The sequence below is a fragment of the Centruroides sculpturatus genome, unplaced genomic scaffold (genome assembly GCF_000671375.1).
Source record: "Centruroides sculpturatus isolate CEXI.00-Female unplaced genomic scaffold, Cexi_2.0 scaffold1745, whole genome shotgun sequence".
Lineage (NCBI taxonomy): Eukaryota > Metazoa > Arthropoda > Arachnida > Scorpiones > Buthidae > Centruroides > Centruroides sculpturatus.
Window position 1 is genome coordinate 71,255 of NW_019386316.1, and position 23,793 is coordinate 95,047.

A 23,793-nucleotide genomic window follows, 5' to 3' on the forward strand; every position below is an offset into this window, starting at 1 on the left:
CCATCAAACTTCACCAATTCTAACTTTGGCAAGCGATACTGTGACTTCTTACCTGCCGATGACTTGTCTGCAGAATCTCTGACACTTCCAATGTCTACGTCTTTGGTTAGCGTCTTCAACCTGGTCTCCAACAGCATATATCTGCTTTGGTAGTCGGCAACGAAATGGGCTTCAGACGAAAATTCGTTATCATTTTGGAAAATCCTTCCTTTTACCCTTGGATCTAACTCTATCAGTCTGTCGTCATTGTAGACCAGCGGTTCTTAACCTTTTTAGTAGTCAGCATCCCCTTGAATCTGAAAATAAGCTCTTGCACCCCCTTAAAAATGTGTTTATATTTTTTATTTAAGAAAAAAAAACATTTATTGCATAAACAAATGCCGCGTTTATTTACAATATATATTACTATATAACATAAAAAGCATTATTTAAATTTTAATGACTAGGTTGTTTTTGTTTATTCATAATAATTCTATTATAACGATGCTCTTTTTTTTGAAAGAGCCACGTGTAAGTCATCAGATGCATTTAAGCGATCTCTGGCTTTTGTTTTGATGTGCAAAAGTGCTGTATTTATGGTAAGCAAAGAGGTCGCAACTAGTTTCTGTACTGCACGAGACAATGTGACTACATTAACTGCATGTACTGATGACTGATGACAAGCGCTATGTGCTGAGTGACAGTAGAGTAGAGAGTGAAGAAGTGGAGGTGCCATGTTGCTGGATACCACGGTTTGTAGAGAATACAGTCGCCTCGTTCTTACTTTTTTATATTTTTGAAATTTCTCTCATACCCCTGGAAATGCTCTTTCGCACCCTCAGGGGGTGCACGCACCCCAGGTTAAGAACCGCTGTTGTAGACAGACAACCCCACAAAAGATTTACCACAGTTTTATCAATATTAGCCGTAAGTTCACTCAATGTTTTCATCAAGCTTATTCGAACTCCTTTTTGGTGTAATAAATTTCCCTATCTTACAGCATTAAAAGTATCTTGTCGACTGCGACAGATGTTATAACACGACGTTACAAGGTTCTTGAACGAAATCAGACATATTCTAAACAAAACAAAACGTTTATTTATCTTGGAAATATACAGTCAGATGACAGCAAATATAAGTTTACAGAGACCTTCCGCTGTAAAAAAAACCCCCGAGAACACAGCTGAAAAAACGTGGACTTCTATGTTCCTCACTAGGGGTGTCCCGACATTATTAAAAAGAGCTAACAATATAATTTCAACAATTGTGAAATCCTATTGTTGATTACAAGCGATTGTTGTTGGATGCGATTTGTTCGAAAGCGAAATACTTTTGCGAAAATGAATGCTGAAAGTAAGTTAAATTATCAGATTATTTGTATAATTTTACTGATTAGTTTACAGCGTGTCCATAATGCTATAATAAACAATGTTATTGTCCTAACATTTTAAAAGTAGGGTTAAAAGATGAATAAAATTATTATAAAGTCAATACGATTAGCACCGCTGCTATATTATTTGCTTTCAATGGGATGTTTAATGTCATTAATAACATTTGCATTATAAATCAAATCCTTATTTCAATTCAAGGGAGATAACGGGATTTTTTATTATTTAAATTCGTGAAGTTGCATTAAATAGACAAATATGGAAATAATCATTATAATAATTACTTTTCATTTGCAGTTTTATCTCATGTTGAAATTAAAAAAGAAATTAGAATAACAGATCTATATATATAATCGAAATGGGTTAATAACAATAATAATAATATTAATCGCAGAGCCTAAAGGGTTAAGAACTTGATCGTTACTTGCAGCTTTGTTCTTTACAGTTTATTGTTTCATTAATACAATTAAGTATATCAGTAGTCTGTTAGAAAATAAATAATTATTAAAAAATGTTTTTTCACAGGTTATCACTGCTTTTCTAATGAAGTTTATTCGTCATTTGGATATGACAATTATGTTCTGTATGCTTATCAGGTCAGTGTAATAGAAAATTTTACTTTATGTCTTAGATAAACGTAAAATAAATAATATTTAATATGCGTGTTATATTTTAACTACGTAAAATACTTTTTTACGTAGTTAAAACATAACAAGCATATACAGTAGATCCCCCTATAAGACGGTAGATACGTTCCGTTCTTTATGAATCAATTTTGTAGGAATCATAGTTTACGGACTACGGCTGTTTGAAAGGTTTTCTTTCATAAAATTAATCGATTCTAGAGTAATTCGACTCAACATTTCCAAAATACGTATATTTTTTTGAAAATAATCCGTATAAACTACGTTATAAACAAAAAATTGTAGGNTTCGTGAAGATGCATTAAATAGACAAATATAAAAATAATCACTATAATAATTAATAAATAATCGAAATGGGTTGATATCAATAACAATAATTTAATCGCAGAGCCTAAAGGGTTAAGAACTTGATCGTGACTTGCAGCTTTGTTTTTTACAGTTTATTGTTTCATTAATACAATTAAGTATATCAATAGTCTGTTAGAAAATAAATAATTATTAAAAAATGTTTTTTTACAGGTTATCAGTGCTTTTCTAATGAAGTTTATTCGTCATTTGGATATGACAATTATGTTCTGTATGCTTATCAGGTCAGTGTAATAGAAAATTTTACTTTATGTCTTAGATAAACGTAAAATAAATAATATTTAATGTATGCTTGTTATATTTCAATTACGTAACATACTTTTTTACGTAGTTAAAACATAACAAGTATATATTTGATTATCATAATGCACTAAATACTATTTTTGTGATATTATGAATTCAGAAATACAATATCGAAAAACTTTAATCAGTTAATAATTTCAATAAATTTCGTATAACTTTAAAACATTGTTTAACAAAAAGTAGCAATTATAAATTGTTTTAATACCCGAAATTTTCTTCTCGACATTTTTAAATATCTTGATTAAATTTTCTACTAAAAAACAGAGAAAAATACAAATAATTTTTTACTAAATGTGATGTTAAATTAGAACTTTTTTAGAAATTACAATTAACAATGGCAAACAATTTTCAAAATGCATCTTCCTGTATGAAGTATTACCTCTTGTTTACTGTGCTACAAATGCATTTTGAATGGTATTTAAAATCTACTGAGACTGCATTCTTTTTATAAAATGCATTAAATATACTGGGAATTTTTCGACCTGTCATGTTTCGATCCAGAGTTCTCGTGAGCGGTAGGCTGCTACTTCGAGTGCTGGAAATCTGGCTGTCTTTTTTCTTTTTAACTCTGTCCTTTTTGTGGCACTACTACTTCTTTAACTAGCCATTTATGGGTTCGGCCAGGCCACAATGGGGCAACCGGGTGATGAGGGATGGGGCTCAACATATCCAGACAGACCACCCCCTTAAAAATTCCTGGTGATTTTTCGCTGGTCTGGATTCGATCCCGGGTCCCCCAGAGCTGCCAATTTGAATGCATGGTCATCCGGCCATGCAATCTGGCTGACATGTGTTGTTAGATTATTACAGATAGAAACTTAAGATATGAATTCTAAATTAATTTTTTTATAGTGCAATTTCTTACTTGTTATTTCAGTATACAATATTCTTTGTTCCGTATGAATTATGGGCAGGAATGCCTGAATATGGGCCGAATACAGAATGCTCAGAAAGTGGAATACTGCCAGAATATCAGCAGTGCGAACCTCAAGTGGGTGAATATGGATATGGGCCGGTTCCAGAATATTATGGATATGGGCCGGTTCCAGAATATTATGGAAATGGGCCATATGAAAGTATATATGGATATGGGCCATATGAAAATACATATGAACATGGGCCAGACTCAGAAAATGTCGGATTTGGGCCACAACCAGATATAAATCAACAGTGGTCGGCTCCAGAATATTATGGATATGGGCCATATGAAAATACATATGAACATGGGCCAGACTCAGAAAATGTCGGATTTGGGCCACAACCAGATATAAATCAACAGTGGTCGGCTCCAGAATATTATGGATATGGGCCATATGAAAATACATATGAACATGGGCCAGACTCAGAAAATGTCGGATTTGGGCCACAACCAGATATAAATCAACAGTGGTCGGCTCCAGAATATTATGGATATGGGCCATATGAAAATACATATGAACATGGGCCAGACTCAGAAAATGTCGGATTTGGGCCACAACCAGATATAAATCAACAGTGGTCGGCTCCAGAATATTATGGATATGAGCCATATGGAAATATATATGGATATGGGCCATATGAAAATACATATGAACATGGGCCAGACTCAGAAAATGTCAGATTTGGGCCGCAACCAGATATAAATCAACAATGGCTGGCTATAGAAAATTTTAGATACGGGCCTCACTCAAATTTAAACGAACATTGGCCTGCCCCAGAAATTATTAATTTTGTGCCTGAAGCAGATATAACTGAAAATAGGCTATGTACAGAAATAATCGTATATGAACCACTGGTAGAACTCCAGCAGTCCTCACTGCCAACACAAATGCTGGAACATTGTCTACAGCCAAAGTTATTTGAAGATGGAAAGATGCCATCTGTTTTTCCTGAATACGAGAAACCAAAAGAGTTTTCCAGATATGAGTCAGCAGCTCTTTCTTCTTTTAACTCAGTAGAACCAAACCATTTTTCATCAGAATCGATTCATCAGCTACAAAAAGGTAAATTTTATCAATATTATTCTCCTAAGAATTCGATAATGATATATTAATTGTCAGTGATGTGCGGTGATATTTGATGATGGGAAAGTTGTGTTTCCATAAAAACTAGTTAAGTAACGCTGTATCAGCGTGTAGTCGGAGCAAGGCAGCTCGCACCTTCATTTTCTAGATTATAAGGGTAAAAACAGACAAAGAATCATTAGTTCTCAACAATATATTTGATTTCTAATGAATCATTTAAAGGTACAAATATAAGCTCTGAATAAGCCATTAATTGCTATGCCAACGTCTCATGAAATTAAATCACTATGGGCCTTTGACTTACAGATTGACTCGTAGTGATCTTTATTGTAACTCTTTAAAAATACTATGTCAATTATTTTTTCACTCGACTCAATGCAACATGGAAAGACCAATAGCTGTCTCTTTTTTACTTATATCTACTCTTTTTATCTATATCTACTAACTCTACTTTTTATCTATATCTATTAACTCTACTTTTTATCTATATCTATTAACTCTACTTTTTATCTATATCTACCTATTTTATTTATATCTACTCTTTATCTATATCTATATATACTCTTTTTTACCTATATTTTGATTTTTGGAAGAGTTAATACCTCTGATTTATGTATAGTCTTTGAATATGCTAAGGTAAGGGGAAATTGTCTACAAGATCGCAATATACTGCTATCATTCAAAGAGCGTGTTATGGGAATTATTGAAAACAAATGACCATAGATGAACGGTTCCTAATAGCTATCGAATTCTACTAAAATAAATAGAGGAAGGACTGGAGGGTGAGCATTAGGAGCATATATAATGTAGCGTATAGTTCCTAGTGAACCATTGACGAGACCTTGCACCCATAAGTTTACTCTCAGCATGATTCTGGCATTAACTGAGGAATCAAATACTTGGGGAGACCGAGTCATCTTTGGACAAATGCAGTACAATATCTGGAGTGTTTTCAGATGCTATATAAATAACGGGGCACCCAGTTGAGTGAAAGTAGATTTTTTTCTTTTGTTTAACTTGATCGTTTGTTGGATATAGCTCTACTGCCGTTTGGAACTGATCAAGTTTAATTCTGGATAAATAGACTCGATAAATAGATGCTGCCGCATAGGACGTAGGCTTAGTCAATTCATTTTGACCTCTAATACTTTAGAAAAACGCGACCATCGTTTTGACCACTATCTCCAGTTCTACAAAAATTGATCATTTTTGAGAGTTGAAATTTTAATCAGTTCATCTTTATGTGATGATGAGTCGTCCTAGAAAATTTCATCAAGATCGGACAACTCATTCTAGAGTTATAATGTTAAAAAGGAATGCATGAAGTCAAGTGTTAGTCGTCACTCGGCTTCGCCTCGCTCCGACAATTTTACTGGTTAAAATTTACGAAATTACAGTATTTATCTAACAGAAAATCACAACGTCATTCATCATTATTGGAATAAAGTCTTTCTACAGAGGTTATAAATTGCAGAAAATTTTTTCATTGAACTTCCAGTTGATTTATAATTTATAGAATTAACGTTTTGATTTAAAGTATATAAATAGTAAATTATACGTTTGATTTCAACGCATAATAAGGACAGAAATTCAGATTTGATTTATAAATAAAATATGTAAGGCACAGATATTAAATAATTATCATAACTGTATGTAGAACGATTAAGGCGTATACCAGTATTAAGTAAACATAACTTTTTCACGACGATTTCCTTCTTATTTCTCTTTATGAGAAATTATAAGCATAGTGTTGATCCCTTTTTAGTTACGTCTGATTATATTCATAGATCCTATCTCACTGATATATACACTCTATACAAGAAATTTTGACAAATTACTTTAAAAAATATTAAAAAAGACACAAAAAGACAGATACAGTCGACCCCCTATAACACTGTTGATTATTTCGTTTTATATGAATTTCATGTTGTACGAGTCAGTTAGATTTTACAAATACGTGAGCCGTTCACAGCCCTGCACACGTATTTGTAAAATCTAAGTGACTCGTACAACATGGAATTCATATAAAACGGAATAATCAACAGTATTATAGGGGGGTCGACTGTATTCTGAAAATTTTGGTAACTCCGAAAACATTTTTTAAAGAATACTAACTCGATATATTTATTGAATGGATACAATTGTAATTTTCATAAATATATTCTATTTTAATGGTTATATAAAACTAGTATTCCTTTAACTAAGTTTCACGTTTTGTTTTACTTTAGTTTGCGAGTTTGAAATAAAAGACTCTAATCAAAGTCAAATGTCTGAAACTTATTTGGGATATAACAGTTCAGCAGAATATGTTAATAATTCAGAGAAAGATATTACAAAAGAAAAATATGAAAAAGTGTCTGAAAATAGAATTACAAATAGTAAAAATGAAGATACTTTTAGTGAATTCGACGCTACAGAAGAGTTTCCAAGTGTAAGTTTAAATTAAATTAAATTATTCAGAAACTTTTTATGTCTGATATCATGTAAACATTGAATATTGATAAATACAATGTTATTATAGTATTAAGCATTACTCAAAATATATTTATTGCAACTCTGTTCTGGGGAATATTTTGAATTAAAATCATATGGCTTTCGGTTCAATCCGAAAGTTATACAGTGTATCTATACAGTGTATCTATAAAGTTATACAGTGTACAGTGTACCTATAACACTGTAGATAATTTCGTGTTATATGAATTCTATGTTGTACGAGTCACTTAGATTCTACAAATACGTGAGCCGTTTACAGCCCGGAACACGTATTTGTAAAATCTAAGTGACTCGTACAACATGAAATTCATCTAACACGGAATTATTTACAGTGTTATGGAGGGGTCTACTGTATATCTAACAGAGGCTTGCTGTATTATTTATTTACTATGTATTTGTAGAAACACATGCCTATGAATATGTTATTAAATTCCCTTAGTAATTTGGCTATTACTTTACAATAAACTGTTAAACGATTATTCGGTTGAAGTTCATTTAATGTTGAAGTAATAATTTGAAATTTCAATTTTCAGAAGAACGTGCCAAAACCGCTATTGTCTCCAGCACAAATCACATCGATTGTAAATGACGGTTTTACACTACGACCGTTATTTAAAGCGTTTATGGAGCTGGAACATAAATCGTTGGTATGTGATGTAATATACGAAGAGGAGGAGCTTGACTATGAAAGTGTTCTGTCCGAAACTGATTATAGCATTGAATTAGATACAATTTCAATTCAAGAAAAAGTTGCTGATACCATAAACGGAAATAAACTATTTGACGATTGTATTACGGATCAAAACATTATAATGGTTCAAGATCATTCGCCTGTTCACGAAACATGTGAACTAGTATTAATCAGCTCGACGTCGACACCGATTTATGTCGAATCACAAAAATCTAATTTAACAACAGAAATGTACGAAATTAGTGACGAATTACCTACGGAAAATTACAAAAACCTTGCAGACAATTTATCTCAAATGGATAATTGTAGAAAATTAATTGAAGAAAATTTAATTAAAGAATTATCTGATACAAGTCAAGAAATATCAAAAAATGAAATTGTCGCCATGCAATTAAATGAAAATGAATTTGATCCAAATATAGAAGTTTCAAAAATCAATGAAAATGCCGTAAGAGATGAAATCGGATTAGTAATATTTGAAGGTAAGAGAATAAATATTTGATAGTTTATGTTTGATTTTCCCTTTGTATAACTCAACATTGCATGATATTATTTCCAAGTCTTCAGTCTTTTAAGTTGATTTGCTTTAATTGTTTATTATATTCATAAAAAATTCAAGTTGAAGTAACTCTTTTAGAACATCCTTTAATGTATACAGAGATTTTTCTAATGAAAAAGAATTTCATACTGATTAAACTAATTTAAATCTTACAACAAAACAGTCATAAAACATTAAAAAACAATAAATCATAAAACACTAATAATGTAACTCACAAGACATTGATTTATTAATCTTTATCAACCTTTAAGTCGCATTAACATTGACATGAAATAATTGCACTAACAGATAATATCTCAACACACATTATAATTTATAACTTTGTTTAATATTTATTGGTATAGTTTATAAATTAATTCTTATTCATGAAAATGTACGAACGAAAGGACTTCTTGTTATCAATATAATATTACAGTATATACTTAAATTTTAATAAGAGAGTAATAACAAGATTTCTTTCTATACGAAGTACACCGATAATCCGTTAATGTATAAAAAACACTTGTAAATTTGTATTGTCTTCGTTACAAATGAAATCCTTCAGTCCTTATTTTATTCTTGTTTAATATTGTGTGTATACGTGATGACGGTGTTATAATTTTTAATGAATAAATGATTTATTTTTAAATCATAAAATCGTTTTTCTTTCAGAAAATCATAAGAAAGACGAAGAGGACAATACCAAAATCTTAAATAAAACTGATGTGAAAGAAATCAAATATGCTGCCTCTGAATGTTTATTCGAAGAGAAATCCATGCCACAAACACAAAAAAAAGTGAGAAAATATGTTTAAATTGTTTTATTTTTGCAATTGTTTATTATGTTTAATTGTAAATAACTAAAATTTTAGATTTTATTTCATCAATTATGTATAAAATATATTAAAATGAGTTTTATTATCGTTAATTTATGAAAATCTTTTTTTAGGGCGTAACAAGATGCGTGGACGTATTCAGACGTGTTCTTCGCAGGCTTGGAAATTTACTTTTTCCATGTATAAAACGGATAATGTAATATTTTTCTGAATGAAGATTGTACGCAGATTAGACAATGTGTACAATTTTCAGTGTAGTGATTACTACACTCGATTAAAATAACAATATATTTTTGTTATTTTCTTTAAAATTCACTTTAAATATTGTAAATACTTTATAAGATTTTGAAAATTGAAAAATAAATTATAAAAAGTTTATAAAATTGAAAAATATTTTAAAGTAAACAAATCTCTGATTGGTGTTTTATTTTTATTGTATTTTCGCAATTATTTAAGTTTGGTGTCTTAAATATCACCAGTTTTATTTATATTCCTCGAACATAAAACTAACAAAATATAACTGGAATGTTTATTATATCTATTTAGTAATATTTTACATTTAAAATACATTTATTCCTTACATCCTTTCTTGTGTCATGTCTACTATTCGTATAGAGTGATTGTGGCCTTTAGACTCTTTTTTTCGTGAGACACAGTTGGAACAATACCACGAAGCAGAACGAATGTTTTACAGCTTTTTCAAATCACGAGTACACGGAAGATATCAGTTAACAGAAAGAACACTTCATAGACAATTGGTATTTTTTCAGAAAAGTTTCTAATACTAGGAACGGTACAACCATTCATTCTGTAATATAATATCGATCGTTTCTTCTGTCCTTCTAATAATTTACAAGTAATATAGTTAGATTTGGTATATAAGGGGCGTATAAGGGCATTTTTGCGTATAAGGGGCATTTTTGCTGTTAAAGTTTGGTTGAGAAAGGTCGAGAGGGTGAGTAGATAGGCAAATAATATATGTCATATCTCGGACTTAATATTGTTACCAACTCCTCGATTATATATGTAGAGATTGATATCTGTAATAACGTAGTATGAGTTAATATGAAAGCAAGAGTTCAGATAAAGAAATATATGAAATAAACAGTCAGTTCAACAATAATTCAAACAAATAAAAAAACACAAAAAGTACCGGTTTATTAAACTTAAGAAAAACCACAGAAATTTTTCGGGATTGATCCATATTAGTTATGTCGGGCCCCGTTACTCACAACCTGCTACCCTATTGTAAGCATTGCCGATTGAGCTTGGTGAAAAGGCCCTCATACAGAGCTGTGTGAGAAAAACAATTTGCATACTTCAACATCTTAGAAATATAAATTGAATAGTATGTCAGTAAATAAGTATCGTAAACGAAAATTTTCACGGGAATCTTAAGTTGTCCGTGATAGATATTTTGTGATTATTCCTGCTAGAAAATTTTTGTAAAATTACTTTTTCAGAATAACGCATAAATGTTGATTATTCGCTTAAAAAGAAAAAGAAAAGAAGATCCACCAGATTGGTTTCAAGCTTGGGCCAGTAAGCAAGAACAAGAAAAGAAAGAGGATCGTGAGAGAGAAGATCAGCACTGGCAGCAATTTAAAAAGATCGAAGAAAAGCGTTTGAAACAAGAGAAAGAATGTGAAGAGAAGAGAATGAACATGATGAGTTCTGTTCTAAATGAATTGCAAAAAATTGCAGAAAAATAAAATAACAATATGTAAATTCATTGCATCTGACTTGTTTTATTTACAATAATTTTTACATTTGATATTTTTAATCTTTGCTCAATTTTTACATTTTCCCCAATTATTTAACTTAAGTATAATTCAATGAATTGTATTAGTGAGAATAACATTTATTAAATGATTTCATATAACTAATGAGAAAATGATAAAATTGTACATAAAATTTTAAATTTATATGATTTTACACATATATTTTAATAAAGTTTCTGATAATAAAGGCTAATAAATACATTTCTAACACACCGGTTTCATACATGCTGGGTTGATCAGCCAGTTTCAAATATATTATTGTATTAAAAACAAATTTCGTCTAGTCTCCTCGTCATTGTATCCTTACACTAGATTATCACTTTCTTGTGAATTGTCTCCTATACTACTATTTTGTAGTCTCATGACACCATAAAGATAATCAGCAATAGCATCCCTCTTATTATTTGCTGCATTAGTTGAATGTTGGCTTGGGTGAGGCTGGAAAGGAGTGAAATGTTTATCCTCATCTGGACTAACATCACTTTGTAGAATACAAAGATTATGTAAAACACAAGCAGTAAGAATAATTTTAGTTAAGTATTGCTTGTTTCTTACGAACAAAAATTTCAGTCGACGAAAGCGTCCAAACAGATCACCATATGCTTGTTCTATTACTATGCGAGATGAACTTAGTCTTTTATTAAAATATTTCTGTTTGGAATTCAGATGTCCATTGTCCTTGTAAGGAACCATCAAATATGTCTCTAGTGGGTATGCTGAGTCACCAAGTAAATGGCAGTTCTCTGGGAGTGGGAGAGTTTTATTTGATAACCCAATCCCTACATCACTGTTTCGCCACACCCTTGCATCATGTGCAGATCCCGGCCAGCCAGCATAAACTGCAGTAAACATTTTGTCACTTCTGCAGATCCCTTGAAGTATGACTGCAGTGCACTGCTTCCTGCTGTAATATTCTTGCTTTTCATGATGACAAACTGTTACTTGTATTAATGTCCCATCAACACATCCAAAGACATTTGGAAAGCTGTTTCTGCCCCTTAATGATGAAAAGTTTTTTACCACTTCTTGGGCATCCTTATCAACTGGCCATTTAATGAAAATTTCTTTTAAATTACAAACACCTTTACAAAATACTATGAACAACCTATGAGCATGTCCTTTATCTAGTCCAAAACGGTCACCTACGCCTCTAAAGGATTCCTGATTTCCTAAAATCCATAAGGACAATAGGACGACCTTTTCTTTTTTTACCTCTGTAATGGATGACCGTCCAATTTTCTTCGTTTCTTTTAAATTCAGAATCTGGCAAAGGTATTCGACACTTTCACGCTGAAGTCTGAAGTGGCCTTTAAAATCCAGATCACTGTATCGAGGAATAATTTCCTCATAATTTTTTCCGCGGTTGCACCACAACAGATCTTGCCATTCCAGCAATTACTTCGTCGTCATGTTTACGCTTCCTAAATAAGACATTGTATCGCAAAAATGAATTTCTTTTAAAATTTTTCGAATTAAATAATTCGTTAAACATTCCAACAATTGCACTGAGAGCCGCCATTTTGGAACTGCAGCGCTGCCCCGTGTGCGTTGTTAAAACACATTCAGCAGCGATCGCAGCGCACTTGCAGCCTAAGCGGCAGCGCTGCAGAGCAGTGCTGAATTTAACAACAACCCGCAAGTCAGGCATACATCGTAATCTCTGCAGTGGACGGCACTCAGAAGTGACAGACGAATTACAACTTGAACTACAACGTTCCCATTTTCGGATCTCAAGAAAACTTTCCAGGGCAAAGATTCATGTCGGACGATGAAGTAAAGGATAAGGTCAAAGAATTTTTTTACCACCAGAATTAGCCACCAGCCATTGACATCTGCGTGTGAGACACTGGGATCTTTGCTTAAACAAACATGGAGATTTCTTTTAGATTCGCAATAAATGTTTGCCAGTTCTGATATGTGTTCACTTTTCATTTGGACAATTCTTATGCATTAATTATCAGCTTATATAAGATTTACGTGCCAAAATTTTATAAAAACACAAATTCCTTCTTCTACAAAAGAATTACACTTAACATTCTGCAAATATGTTGCTTTTTTGATGGAGTTTAATACACGGTCGGTTAATTTTTTAACTTTATCTGACCGCTTCTATTCAAAATTTCAAATTTAAAAATAAAAACAGTCTATATTAGCCATCATTCTTTAATGCCGCACTTTAGGGTGGTATGTCTTTGGCATCGGCATATTCGCGCGTCCATAGCACTCACCTAGTTCTGCACCGGTGGCATTCGTTGTCCCAATGAGGCAAAGATTAAAAATAATTTAACCGTCGATTGACCTTCCACAAATATACGAAGAAAAAGATTTCCGTTTCCTTTGTTTTTCCGGAATAACAAATTGTGTATTTGCATATTTTGTGCCACAAGAAACATCTCTGAAACAGGAAGCGTATGCTAAGAATGAGAGGAAATATGTGTAACTTAAAATTCTGTTTTTTTTTTCGCTAAAAACGAAATAAATGAATTAAAGAGAGTGACTGTTGTCTGTCAATAATAGATAAGCAGAAATTAAACGATTTTGCGGCATTTTAATAAATGACCCACTTACTGTAGAAATCTTAAGAATTAAAGTCGACGCGCAGGATAACGATGGATATATCAATACTTACTCAATACATCCATACACAAACATACGAATATTTCTGAGTCATTATAAAAATTCATTTTTATTCTCTATTTTTCTGTCCGGAATTAATTTTAACAATAATTATTTTACGAAAAAGACATAATTTATATTCATAAAATAACAAGAAAATAACTTATTTGATATTTTATTTAATATTTTTTTTGTTATCAAAATGTTAAAGGCAATTGAAATTTTTGACATTTAACGAATTCCTTAACTGATTCTATCGGCATTGTTACGCCGACATCGAAGGTTGTGGATTATTCAGAGTTGGAATAGTCAATACCGATAATCTCTTCAGTTTATTTTTCCAGATTTCGTTGTTAAGGAACGTCTTCAGACGATCGACGTATTGTCTGTAGTAGTGGATGTTTCCGTGTTTGGCACCTTCTATCCATAAAGGTTTGACCGCGCGAGAACAGTTTTTGAAAATTGCAAATACGCAATCGAAACTGATTGTTTTGTCTTTGGTGCCATAAATAATGAGAGTCGGCGATTTAATTTTTGACACTTTCTCTAATTTCTCACTCGGAAGACTGAAACGGTACTTTATATTCTTGAATATGGGTAATATCAGACGAGATACAGAAAGGAGAGGAGAATGTAGAACCACTCCGGCCACTTTATATCTAGAAGCCAGATCGATGGTAGGTATCGCTCCTATATCTTGACCATACAGAATAATTCGTTTGGGACCGATATTATGTCTAACTTGAAGAAAACCCCAGGCAGCTTCCGCATCCGCGAGTAAATTGCATTCTGAAGGTTTTCCGGTGCTCTGTCCGTATCCGGAATAATCGTAAGTGAATACGTTATGACCCATTCTTCTTCCCAAAGACAGTAAATAATAACTGAGAAGTCCGAGATCCGAAGTGTTGTCGTGACTGTAAAGTATTGTTTCTTTTGAATCCGGATTGCAATTGATGAACATACAAGCAATTTTATTGCCTCGAGAAGTTCTGGTAAACGATACATCAAAAATTCGTTGTAATTCGTTTTCTGAGAAAAACCAACCGATACATGGATTAAGGCACAGACTCAATTTAGTCTTTTCGTTGTTGAGTTTAAAGACGTAATTCGTTTTGATGGGTGGCACTAGTGTTAATTTAGTTAAGATTTTCCACGGTAAAGGTGGGCAACAGAATATAGAGATGAGGCTCCTTAGCTTTGGAAAGTAACTCATCTCTGCCTAGATTTTACATCGCTACCCGTCGCCTATTGTTATATTGTTGTCATTCCAATAAAGTAGAGTTTACGTATTGTTTAAACACGTCACATTTAATAATAACTATTTTACAGAACAATAAGTATATAAAATTATGATACGTAATTTATTCCGTGTGAAAACTTTAATGAAAAATAATTTTATAAATTAAATCTGTTTAGCAGCGGTTCACACTTTGCAATTTTCAATTGCCCAGGCAAGTGCAACCGCAATGGCTACAAGTTTTAGGCGGAGATCAGGGTACACACTCCAGCATTGTCCAATGAAATTCTATTAACGACGACGTAATTAGAAAAATAAACCAACCTTTAGAAGAAAACCCAAAGATTATAATTTTAATATAGGAGTCTACGGGCATTCGTCAATTATGGATCGATTCTGTTGATCGTGATTCCAACTCGGTGCTCCGATTCACCTCCAGTTTGAATAGTCACGATGAGATAACCTCGAAGACATTCGCTCATTGGTTTTAAGGGGAAGACATCACCAGACTTATGCTTTTGTCCTATCCCAATATTTGTAAAATCTTGATGAATTCAATCCCAGCAACGCATACATTGTATCTTAGCTTCCTGCTTATCTCACGGCACAGTTAACAAAACCGAAATTCCTCATTTTCATCGACTTCTTCAGTCTCAGCACATTTTCGCTTATATCACGGATATCGAGTTTCCTAGGACAAAGAGATTGTCAATTACGAAATTTCGGAGGTATGTTTTTCGAGAAATTCAACATTCGGCCAAATGAATTTTCGAAAATTAAATTCCGCACTTTTATACTTCGGTATTCCAGATATGTTCTATAGGAAATATATCATATAATAATGTCCTACATTGGACCAGTGTCCCATATCAAAAACACCCAAAAACAAATTTAGAACTCGTCGTCATCTTGAATATATCTCCCAACCACTCGAAAATGACAATTACGAGAGTTGTCGTGTATGCCCTATTGACTTAATTTATGAGATAACAATGCTTGTTAATACAGTGACACGGCAGCAAAGTATAAACCGCAAGTACAAACATCCAGAACTTAGATTGCAGACTCATGTTGATCGCAATCGCACAAGAGCATCCGTACCCGCTCCTCTATTGCTGCCATTTTACTTCTACACACTTTCCGATGCGCGAACTTCGTATTGAGACTGATAGATCTTACTTGTGGCTAGTTGGCTTCCCGTATTTACAACGGTCTATTTTATGCGCAGGTCCAATAAGTGCGGCTTTCCCCTAATAATAGAAAATTGACTTCAGATAAAACGTAAAATAAACTAAAAATAAAGTCACGATAAATTTTACGTAATGCTCTAAAATTTTATAATTCATTAAATCAATTTATAATTATTATTTATGATAGTTCATATTTTTATCTGCATTGCGTAATATCTTTTATTTTCTATAAATTATGAATTTATTTTATAATTATACAGTATTTTCTTTTACTCACTATTCACTACACAGTAGGCTATAAACTATAGGCCAATTTATTTTGATGTAATATTTCATGTTAAATAAAGTGAGAGTCAAAGTGAAAGAGTCGATTGGACCCTGTGGTCTCTTTTCACACTTCTTATTTTCTGAGAAGTGAAAGAAGTTTTTATTGAAACAAAAGATGAGGACGATGATTACATCTGGCCATTATTATTTTTTCTCTGGAGAGGGTCGATGGCCTTATTGTCAAACTTCCAATTTTTATAAAAAGTACCAGTATATAGGAAATGTTGAAAATGTGCTTCAACTTTTCCAGTTTCTCTTTGTACAGATTTTCTTTATATACATATATAGAGAAAATTTGTACAAAGAGAAATTGAATAAATAAATAAATAAAATATATATAATTATTTATTTATCTCCGTATTAATTATGAATAAAAATACTTAGAAAATGTAATATAAAGTTAAAAGCTACAGTTTTTAAATAAATGTATAATTTCAAATTTACTGGTTATAATTATTATTAATAAATAGTTCAAAAGATTTATTGATGATGTAAGTAAAAACCTAATATTAAAATAAAATAATTTTATACTATATTACAATTTTATTCAAAACCTAAAATATATATAGAAAAATAAAAATTACATAATGAATTTATTCCTTTATCAGAAAAATATTTGAGTTAAATATTAAACTATATTCATTTTACATTTTTAGCTTTTAAGAAACAGCTTTAAGCTTTAGTTTATTATTATTATAATTCTTATTTTTATTTACTTATGTTTTTAAATTACTATTTTACGATAGAAAGAATAATGTAAAGGACGGAAAATTTAATGAAATATTATTATTTTAAGTTTAAAGAACACATTTTTAACGAGACACATATTACGAAATACAAAATGTTTCCAGCAAAATAGATGAATTAACAATCCATTATAAACCAGCTCTTATTTTCAACTAAATACAAACAACACCTTAACACTGGGGTAGAATGGATTATATAAAAGTGTTATAAAAAGTAAAATCACGATAATATTTTCACAATAAAATGTAGAATTAAAACATCACATCATCCACCGAATAGAACAAACAACATATTATAACTTATATTTCAGTAATTTTAGAGTATAATTTATTCTGTTACATAATAAAAGTTGCATTATATAAATTATGTTAGGTAATGTGTAAAGGTTGTGTGACATAAAAACGGAAAATGTAAAAATGTGTTTTAAATCACATATATATATTTTTTTTAATTATAAAAATACAGTGAATTGTTTTCATTCTTTCATCCACAGTTATATAATATCCAATTGTAGGACTAAACTGCCATAATGGATATTTTCGTCATGTATAATATGTTCACTGCTCACAACAATAATAAAAAGTACAAAACGTATATCGATCTTTAGAATATAAAAGATTTAAGATTGTGGATCGATCTAATATAGAAACAAGCCCTGAGAAAAAACAATAAAGAAATTATTTTTCTCTTGTCAAAGTGGCAAAGTGAGAAATTACGCATTCTTTCGCTAAAAAACGTCCAACTTCGAAGCTTTTTTGATTCTTTCCGCCTTTAGGAACTAAAAGACTTTTTCAAAACCCATCACGAGTTCGACCAGGTCCATTTGTGCTAAAGTGTTCGTCCTTCTAGAGCCCTTGGAGAAAAGCTATTTGATCTTAAAGAAATGCAAAATATATAATGAGTAATTTAAGTCAAATAGGAACACTTTAATATAAATGTCTGTTTTGAAAGTAAAATGGCAGAGTAATGCAGTGATAGAATTTTTTAATATTTTAATTTTTTATGTTATCATTTAATATTTTATACTGTGTGAATAATATAAACGTTTACAACGTATAAAGAAACGTTTACAACAATTACCTTTTTCCTATTAAAATTTTTTCTACAGTTGTAATAAAGAACACAAAAATTTTTACTCAAAAAATGACTTCGAGTACATTATAGAGTTATATAATGCAAAATTTGATGAAAAGAACAACATTTCTAAATTCTACAATTATAATTATGATTGTTACTTTTAAAATGTTTTCTTTTATAAAAAAGGAAATCTTAAGATTTGATTCTAACAGTGCGTCCTGTAATCGAAGAAATATAGTATTAATATTTAGTTATATTATATAAATGCTAAAATATCTATAAGATATCATTAACATTTTAAAAGTATATTTGTAAAAAAAATGTAATGTAACATTGCTAATAAAATTTCATAAAATGTTATAATTTTTCGTTGCTTGAATAGAAAATTGTTTAACGGAAAATAAAAAGTTTTGATATGTATGTATATATTATCACCTTTCCTTAAGCAATTCAATTTATATCATAATCAAATTTATTAAATTATAATTTTTAATATTAAAATTGAATTGATAAAAATTACAATTAAACTAAAATATAAATAAAACTATATCGTTTCTTTTGTAGTTATTCAAATATGAACATTACACTAGAATAACTAATTAACTAACTAAATAAATAAATAAATATATATACTGTATATACTATACATATATATGTTTTGTAGTCTTTCATCTTAATAAAAAACTAATCTTTTGAGTGTAAAGTGATCTAATGTAACTTATTAATTTTTTTAGCTTTTTAAAAGCTATCTATGTTTGAAGCTTTGTAGTCTATAATTATTTTTCTAAAACTTTTTTTACTATTCATGATCAATTGTCGATGCTTTCTCTAAGCTTCATAATTACAGATTTCATAGATTGAACTGCATAGAGCATATAATTGTATCGTATTCATTATTAATTATTCACTTTATTTTTATATATTGTCTTTATACATATTTATGTCAATACAGTAAAACTTCTGTTTTAAAAATAATCACTTTTAGAACAAATCGGTTCACGAACAAAATTCCGAACTCATATTTATCTCGGTTGCCGTACGACAACTCGGTTGCCGAACAAGCTACTCGCAAGAGCCGACTACAGATTAGAGAGACACAGACCGTCAACTCCCTATACTTGCTATGTTAAAGAAAGTCGACGACTCAACTAATCAGCGATAGGACTACCGATTCAGGAGTTGGTGGCTCTGAGATCGCCCGTGTCATTAGACGTCACGATACGAATTTCGATGACGTTGTTATTTAAATTACATTTCAATGCGCATGCGGGAACGATACGACTTCCGTTTTTCGGTACGCGCCGCAGTTGAATTTAAATCAAATTAATTAATAAAAACCGCTTTAATTGACGTAATATAAATGGAATCCAAGAATTCGTGTTTAAAGGTTCTTAAATCAAATTTAAAAATTTATTATATAAAATATAGTATTATATTATATATTATATTTCATTTGTAGGCATTTTTACCATGAAATACAGCAAAAAAGTAAAAAAAGTTTTACTTTGAGGGTTAGGAACGGATTAATCCATTTTATATTGTTTCTCATGGGAAAATTTATTTACGTTTATAGCAACTTTTAGGAAGAAATTAAATCTAAAACCGAGGTTTGACTGTATATATATTTATTAATATTTAATTAACTCCTGGAGCAGTTTAATCTAACAGGTTCCTACGCTAAAACAATAAATGACATAATATAAAATGCGTTTAGTAAGTGGGTTATTATAATACATTAATAAGTATTATTATAAAAAATATCTCTAAGTATATAGAAAGGTATAGCATTTCCTATTAATATAAAAAAATCATATTTTCAATTTTTAGACTAAGCATCGGAATGTAAGGTAAATATCTCATTAAATAATTTAATTCAATCTAAAAATATTTGCTCAATAATATAAATGTGTAATGAGATTATAGAAATTAGTACATTACATTAAAAATGCTTTGATAATTTAAATTTTTATTATAATATTATGTAGCAAACGTAATATTAATACAAATTTATAGAATTTTTATTATTCAAACTGCTGTAATAGATAATTGTTGATAAATAATAATAATTGTAAATATTAAGTTCAGAAACTTGTTTTCTCCCAGTACAATTATTGAAAACTTTCCACTAGCAGATAACTGTAGATTTTCATAATTTCTCTCGACTGATAAATATAAAAATAAATGATTTTATATAAAAGAAAGTTTTTAAAGTTAGGTCTATACAATATTTATTTATATTTAATATATAGATACCCAATGGTCCAATATTGTTTAATTTAATTCGATGTATAAATTTCGTATCTTCCCAATCCTCTGGAGGTTCTATAAATGTCGACTCTAAACCTTCGTCATACCAATAAAGTTTTGCTTTAAAAAATGAAATTTTTGATTACTTTATAATTTTAACTACATAAAATCTATCATTAGTATTAATTATTTATTATAATTTGTAATATTACAAATATTCAGACTGCTAAACTTTAACAAAAAGGAACAGTGATTCTAAGGACGGATGAATTTAACGTCCGTTTTTCAGATGTCCCGTCTGCAAGGTGGGAACCTTACTCTCCTCTATCCCCTGACCAAGCGATCTCTTCCCCTTCGTGTCCCCCTCAGTTCTCCGAATTCTTGACCATTCCAGATGTGGGGAGTTAAGGGGAGTGGTGCTAATGAGTAGCAGATTTTAAACTCTGCTTACATAATTAATAAGTTTATATATATTTTTTAATTAGATGTAAATTATATCACTCACTATGCATAGTTGAAGCATCGAAATTACTATTACAATCACACAAAAGAGCTTTTTCTTCTTTCGAGTCGCAATCTGTTAAATTGCAATATACCATCCAGCATTTTCCATTAAAAATAATACAGTTTTCTCCTTCAATCATCGTTATACATTGGCATTTTCCCTGATTTTAGTAACGATTAAAATAGAATTCTCCGTAAAATTATAAAATAATTAAAGCTATTTATATATTTACCTCACGACAATAACCAGCAATGCAGAATTCCCAAGTCGAAGGATCATTAATGTCAAAATATCGAAAGTCATGCCAATTATTAGTTTGACAATTTTTCTCTAAAAAATATATTTTAAGAAATTATGTACTTTTATTTAAGAGTGTTATAAGAGTTGGCTTAATATAGATTTACCGTTATTCAACTTTTTGATTAGAGCATATACTTGAATAAGACGCGTAGGTGATAATCCTATGGTTACATGGTTCCAATTCCTCAGATCTCTGCAATCAATAGCCATATGCAATGATTTTATAAGAGAAAATTCTGTCTCTTTTGCAGTTGGAAGTTGTTTTTCTTGTCCAAATATTAAATTAATAAATAAAAAAAGTAATATAATATTACTCCAGAATTTAACACTACGCTTTGAATGCCAGAAAACCATTATTAGTAACATATAACTCCGTAGATCAACAAATAGTTTCTGAATTTTTTATAAACAAAAGTTCAATTATTGCTTAACACTTTAAATAAAAATAACATTTTAATACCTGAATTATTATAATTAACTATTAAATACGTAGAATTTTTGTGCTCACAATTCGCATTTCTTAATATTTTCAAGAATAAAATTCTATCTAATATAATTAGAATATTTATTAAATTTCATTTATTAAATAATTACTAAAATATTCTAAATTCATTTAAACCTCTTAAATCGGAAATAATTTCAGAAAAATAATGTCAAATAATTTTCCTAAACTTTAAAATTACTCAATTAAAATTTTCGAAAATGTATTAACATTCTTATCTAAATAAAAATTGTAAATAATATTATCAAGTAATTATTTTATTATTACAATAGATACGAGCCACTTAAAATCGGAATTCTTGCTAACTCGAATTTTATTTTTGTCTCCACTTAATTTCCACAAACTTAATTACATATTGGTTAAATCAGTCTAATCAATCATCTATTATCAGATAATTTACCGTACTATTGAGTGAGACAGTAAATTGAATTTTCCGAAAGTCCTTACGAAATTAATTGTAAGATTCTAACTTCTAAACCCTTCACCCTCGGCTAGAAGGCCTGATCCAGTTGGGGCAAATTTAAATTTCACATCGATTTCAGACTTGGATCCTTTCCAACATTTGATAGTCAATTACCTCACAACCGAGCCGAAACACTATATTGGAAAACCGATTTCTTCAAAATTCTTTGATGTATTGAGAAATTCAATATTTTTATATCAGTTTTTCAATATTTCGAAGAACTTGAAAAAATTTGTGTTTTTTTTATTTTTGCATATTTTAATGTTACCATTAAATTTAATGTCGTAAACATGATTATCCTTATTCTAGTACTGTACATTGATGTATGTATTAATATGAAATTGACTTTTAAACAATAGAAAGAATTCAGGGGATGAAACAAAACAATCTACCACTTTTACTTATAATTTATAATTTTCACGCAATTAAAAAGTAAAATCATATTATTTTCTAACCTTTACAGTAAACTTAAATCATTTAAAGCAATTTATTCAATTTGACTTGTTTGTTCTCATCAGTGACCGAGTAGGCAACTGAAATCTTGGCCGATCACTTGAACTCTAGTATTTGGTAGCAAGTTCCTTACCAAAGGCTGGCCGCGAGATGGCTTTCCGGGTTTACCTTATATATCTAATACCTAAATAGGGGCTAGTTTTCGATAGAGAGTCCTCTTGCCGGGCATTCTGCCCTGGCAAATCGCCCATATATTGCGTCGCCTTATTTCATCAATCCAATCTGGTTTCGATAGAAAGTCCCGACTTTTATCTTCTACTTTCGAGTCTTTTAGTCTCTTAAAAAGAAGTAATCAAAACATCCAATTTGCTTGTAATTAATTAACATTTTTCCAATATTTCACCTTTTAATTTTATGACAAACAGAAATAAACTATAATATAAGTTGGTTTATTATATAATCTATGCGCATGTGATTGTAATTAAGTATATTTTTTTATTTTATTAATCTTGAATTTTAATTTGGTTACTTTTCTGTTTTTAAAACTATTAAATAGTAAAAGTGTACTGTACTGTACATATTCTTCTTGACTTAAATACCAAAAAAATAATTTATTTATTCCTTAAAGAATATTTAGCACATTTCTGATTAAAGAAAGTGATAAATAATTACACTCTTTCAAGGTTCTTTAGAATCGTCAATCGATAATTTGCTACTCTTCTTATCTCTCAACAGACTTTTTATTGAAATTATTTCTTTCTATTATTCTCTTATCTGTGATTATTTCTTAATTGATGCAGAACCCGAATTTGAAAAATTGCAGACAGCAATTTAAAACGCTATAAATTTCAGCAAAATGCTTACATTTCTACATTTAAAATATTCTTAAGTTCTAAAAAATAGCCAATTCATAAATAAGTACTCGTTTGGGAATCACGATTTCCTTATTATATTATCAGAATATTCAACTAACAATTAGTAAATTATGCATCATGATTCTGAAGCATTTTTCTTATGGATGATTGTTTTTTCTTAAATATTTTCATAAAATTAACTACGAGCAATAAGAAACCTAATAATAAAACGTTTGAATTTTGTTTTGCTTAC

At 30.3% G+C, this 23,793-nt stretch overlaps 3 protein-coding genes and 1 pseudogene across 3 annotated transcripts; 1 reads left to right on the forward strand and 3 right to left on the reverse strand.

The window, feature by feature from the left end:
• Positions 1-533: 533 nt before the first annotated feature.
• Positions 534-9,469, forward strand: LOC111614523. The gene is made up of 7 exons (XM_023355896.1): positions 534-1,332; positions 1,893-1,963; positions 3,558-4,662; positions 6,912-7,114; positions 7,710-8,349; positions 9,078-9,202; positions 9,355-9,469. The coding sequence occupies exons 1-7, from the start codon at positions 1,284-1,286 to the stop codon at positions 9,439-9,441; spliced, it is 2,280 nt and encodes a 759-aa protein (XP_023211664.1). The 5' UTR covers positions 534-1,283; the 3' UTR covers positions 9,442-9,469.
• A 1,664-nt stretch (positions 9,470-11,133) lies between these two features.
• Positions 11,134-12,432, reverse strand: LOC111614527 (protein ALP1-like). The gene is made up of 2 exons (XM_023355899.1): positions 12,422-12,432; positions 11,134-12,346 (listed from the first exon to the last, which is right to left on the reverse strand). The coding sequence occupies exons 1-2, from the start codon at positions 12,430-12,432 to the stop codon at positions 11,326-11,328; spliced, it is 1,032 nt and encodes a 343-aa protein (XP_023211667.1). The 3' UTR covers positions 11,134-11,325.
• Positions 12,433-13,810: 1,378 nt separating this feature from the next.
• LOC111614522 lies at positions 13,811-14,934 on the reverse strand (annotated as a pseudogene).
• Positions 14,935-20,170: 5,236 nt separating this feature from the next.
• LOC111614520 lies at positions 20,171-21,677 on the reverse strand. The gene is made up of 5 exons (XM_023355894.1): positions 21,373-21,677; positions 21,201-21,298; positions 20,969-21,128; positions 20,470-20,583; positions 20,171-20,378 (listed from the first exon to the last, which is right to left on the reverse strand). Exons 1-5 carry the CDS (start codon positions 21,632-21,634, stop codon positions 20,242-20,244), a joined length of 771 nt encoding a protein of 256 aa, XP_023211662.1. The 5' UTR covers positions 21,635-21,677; the 3' UTR covers positions 20,171-20,241.
• Between the last annotated feature and the right edge of the window lie 2,116 nt (positions 21,678-23,793).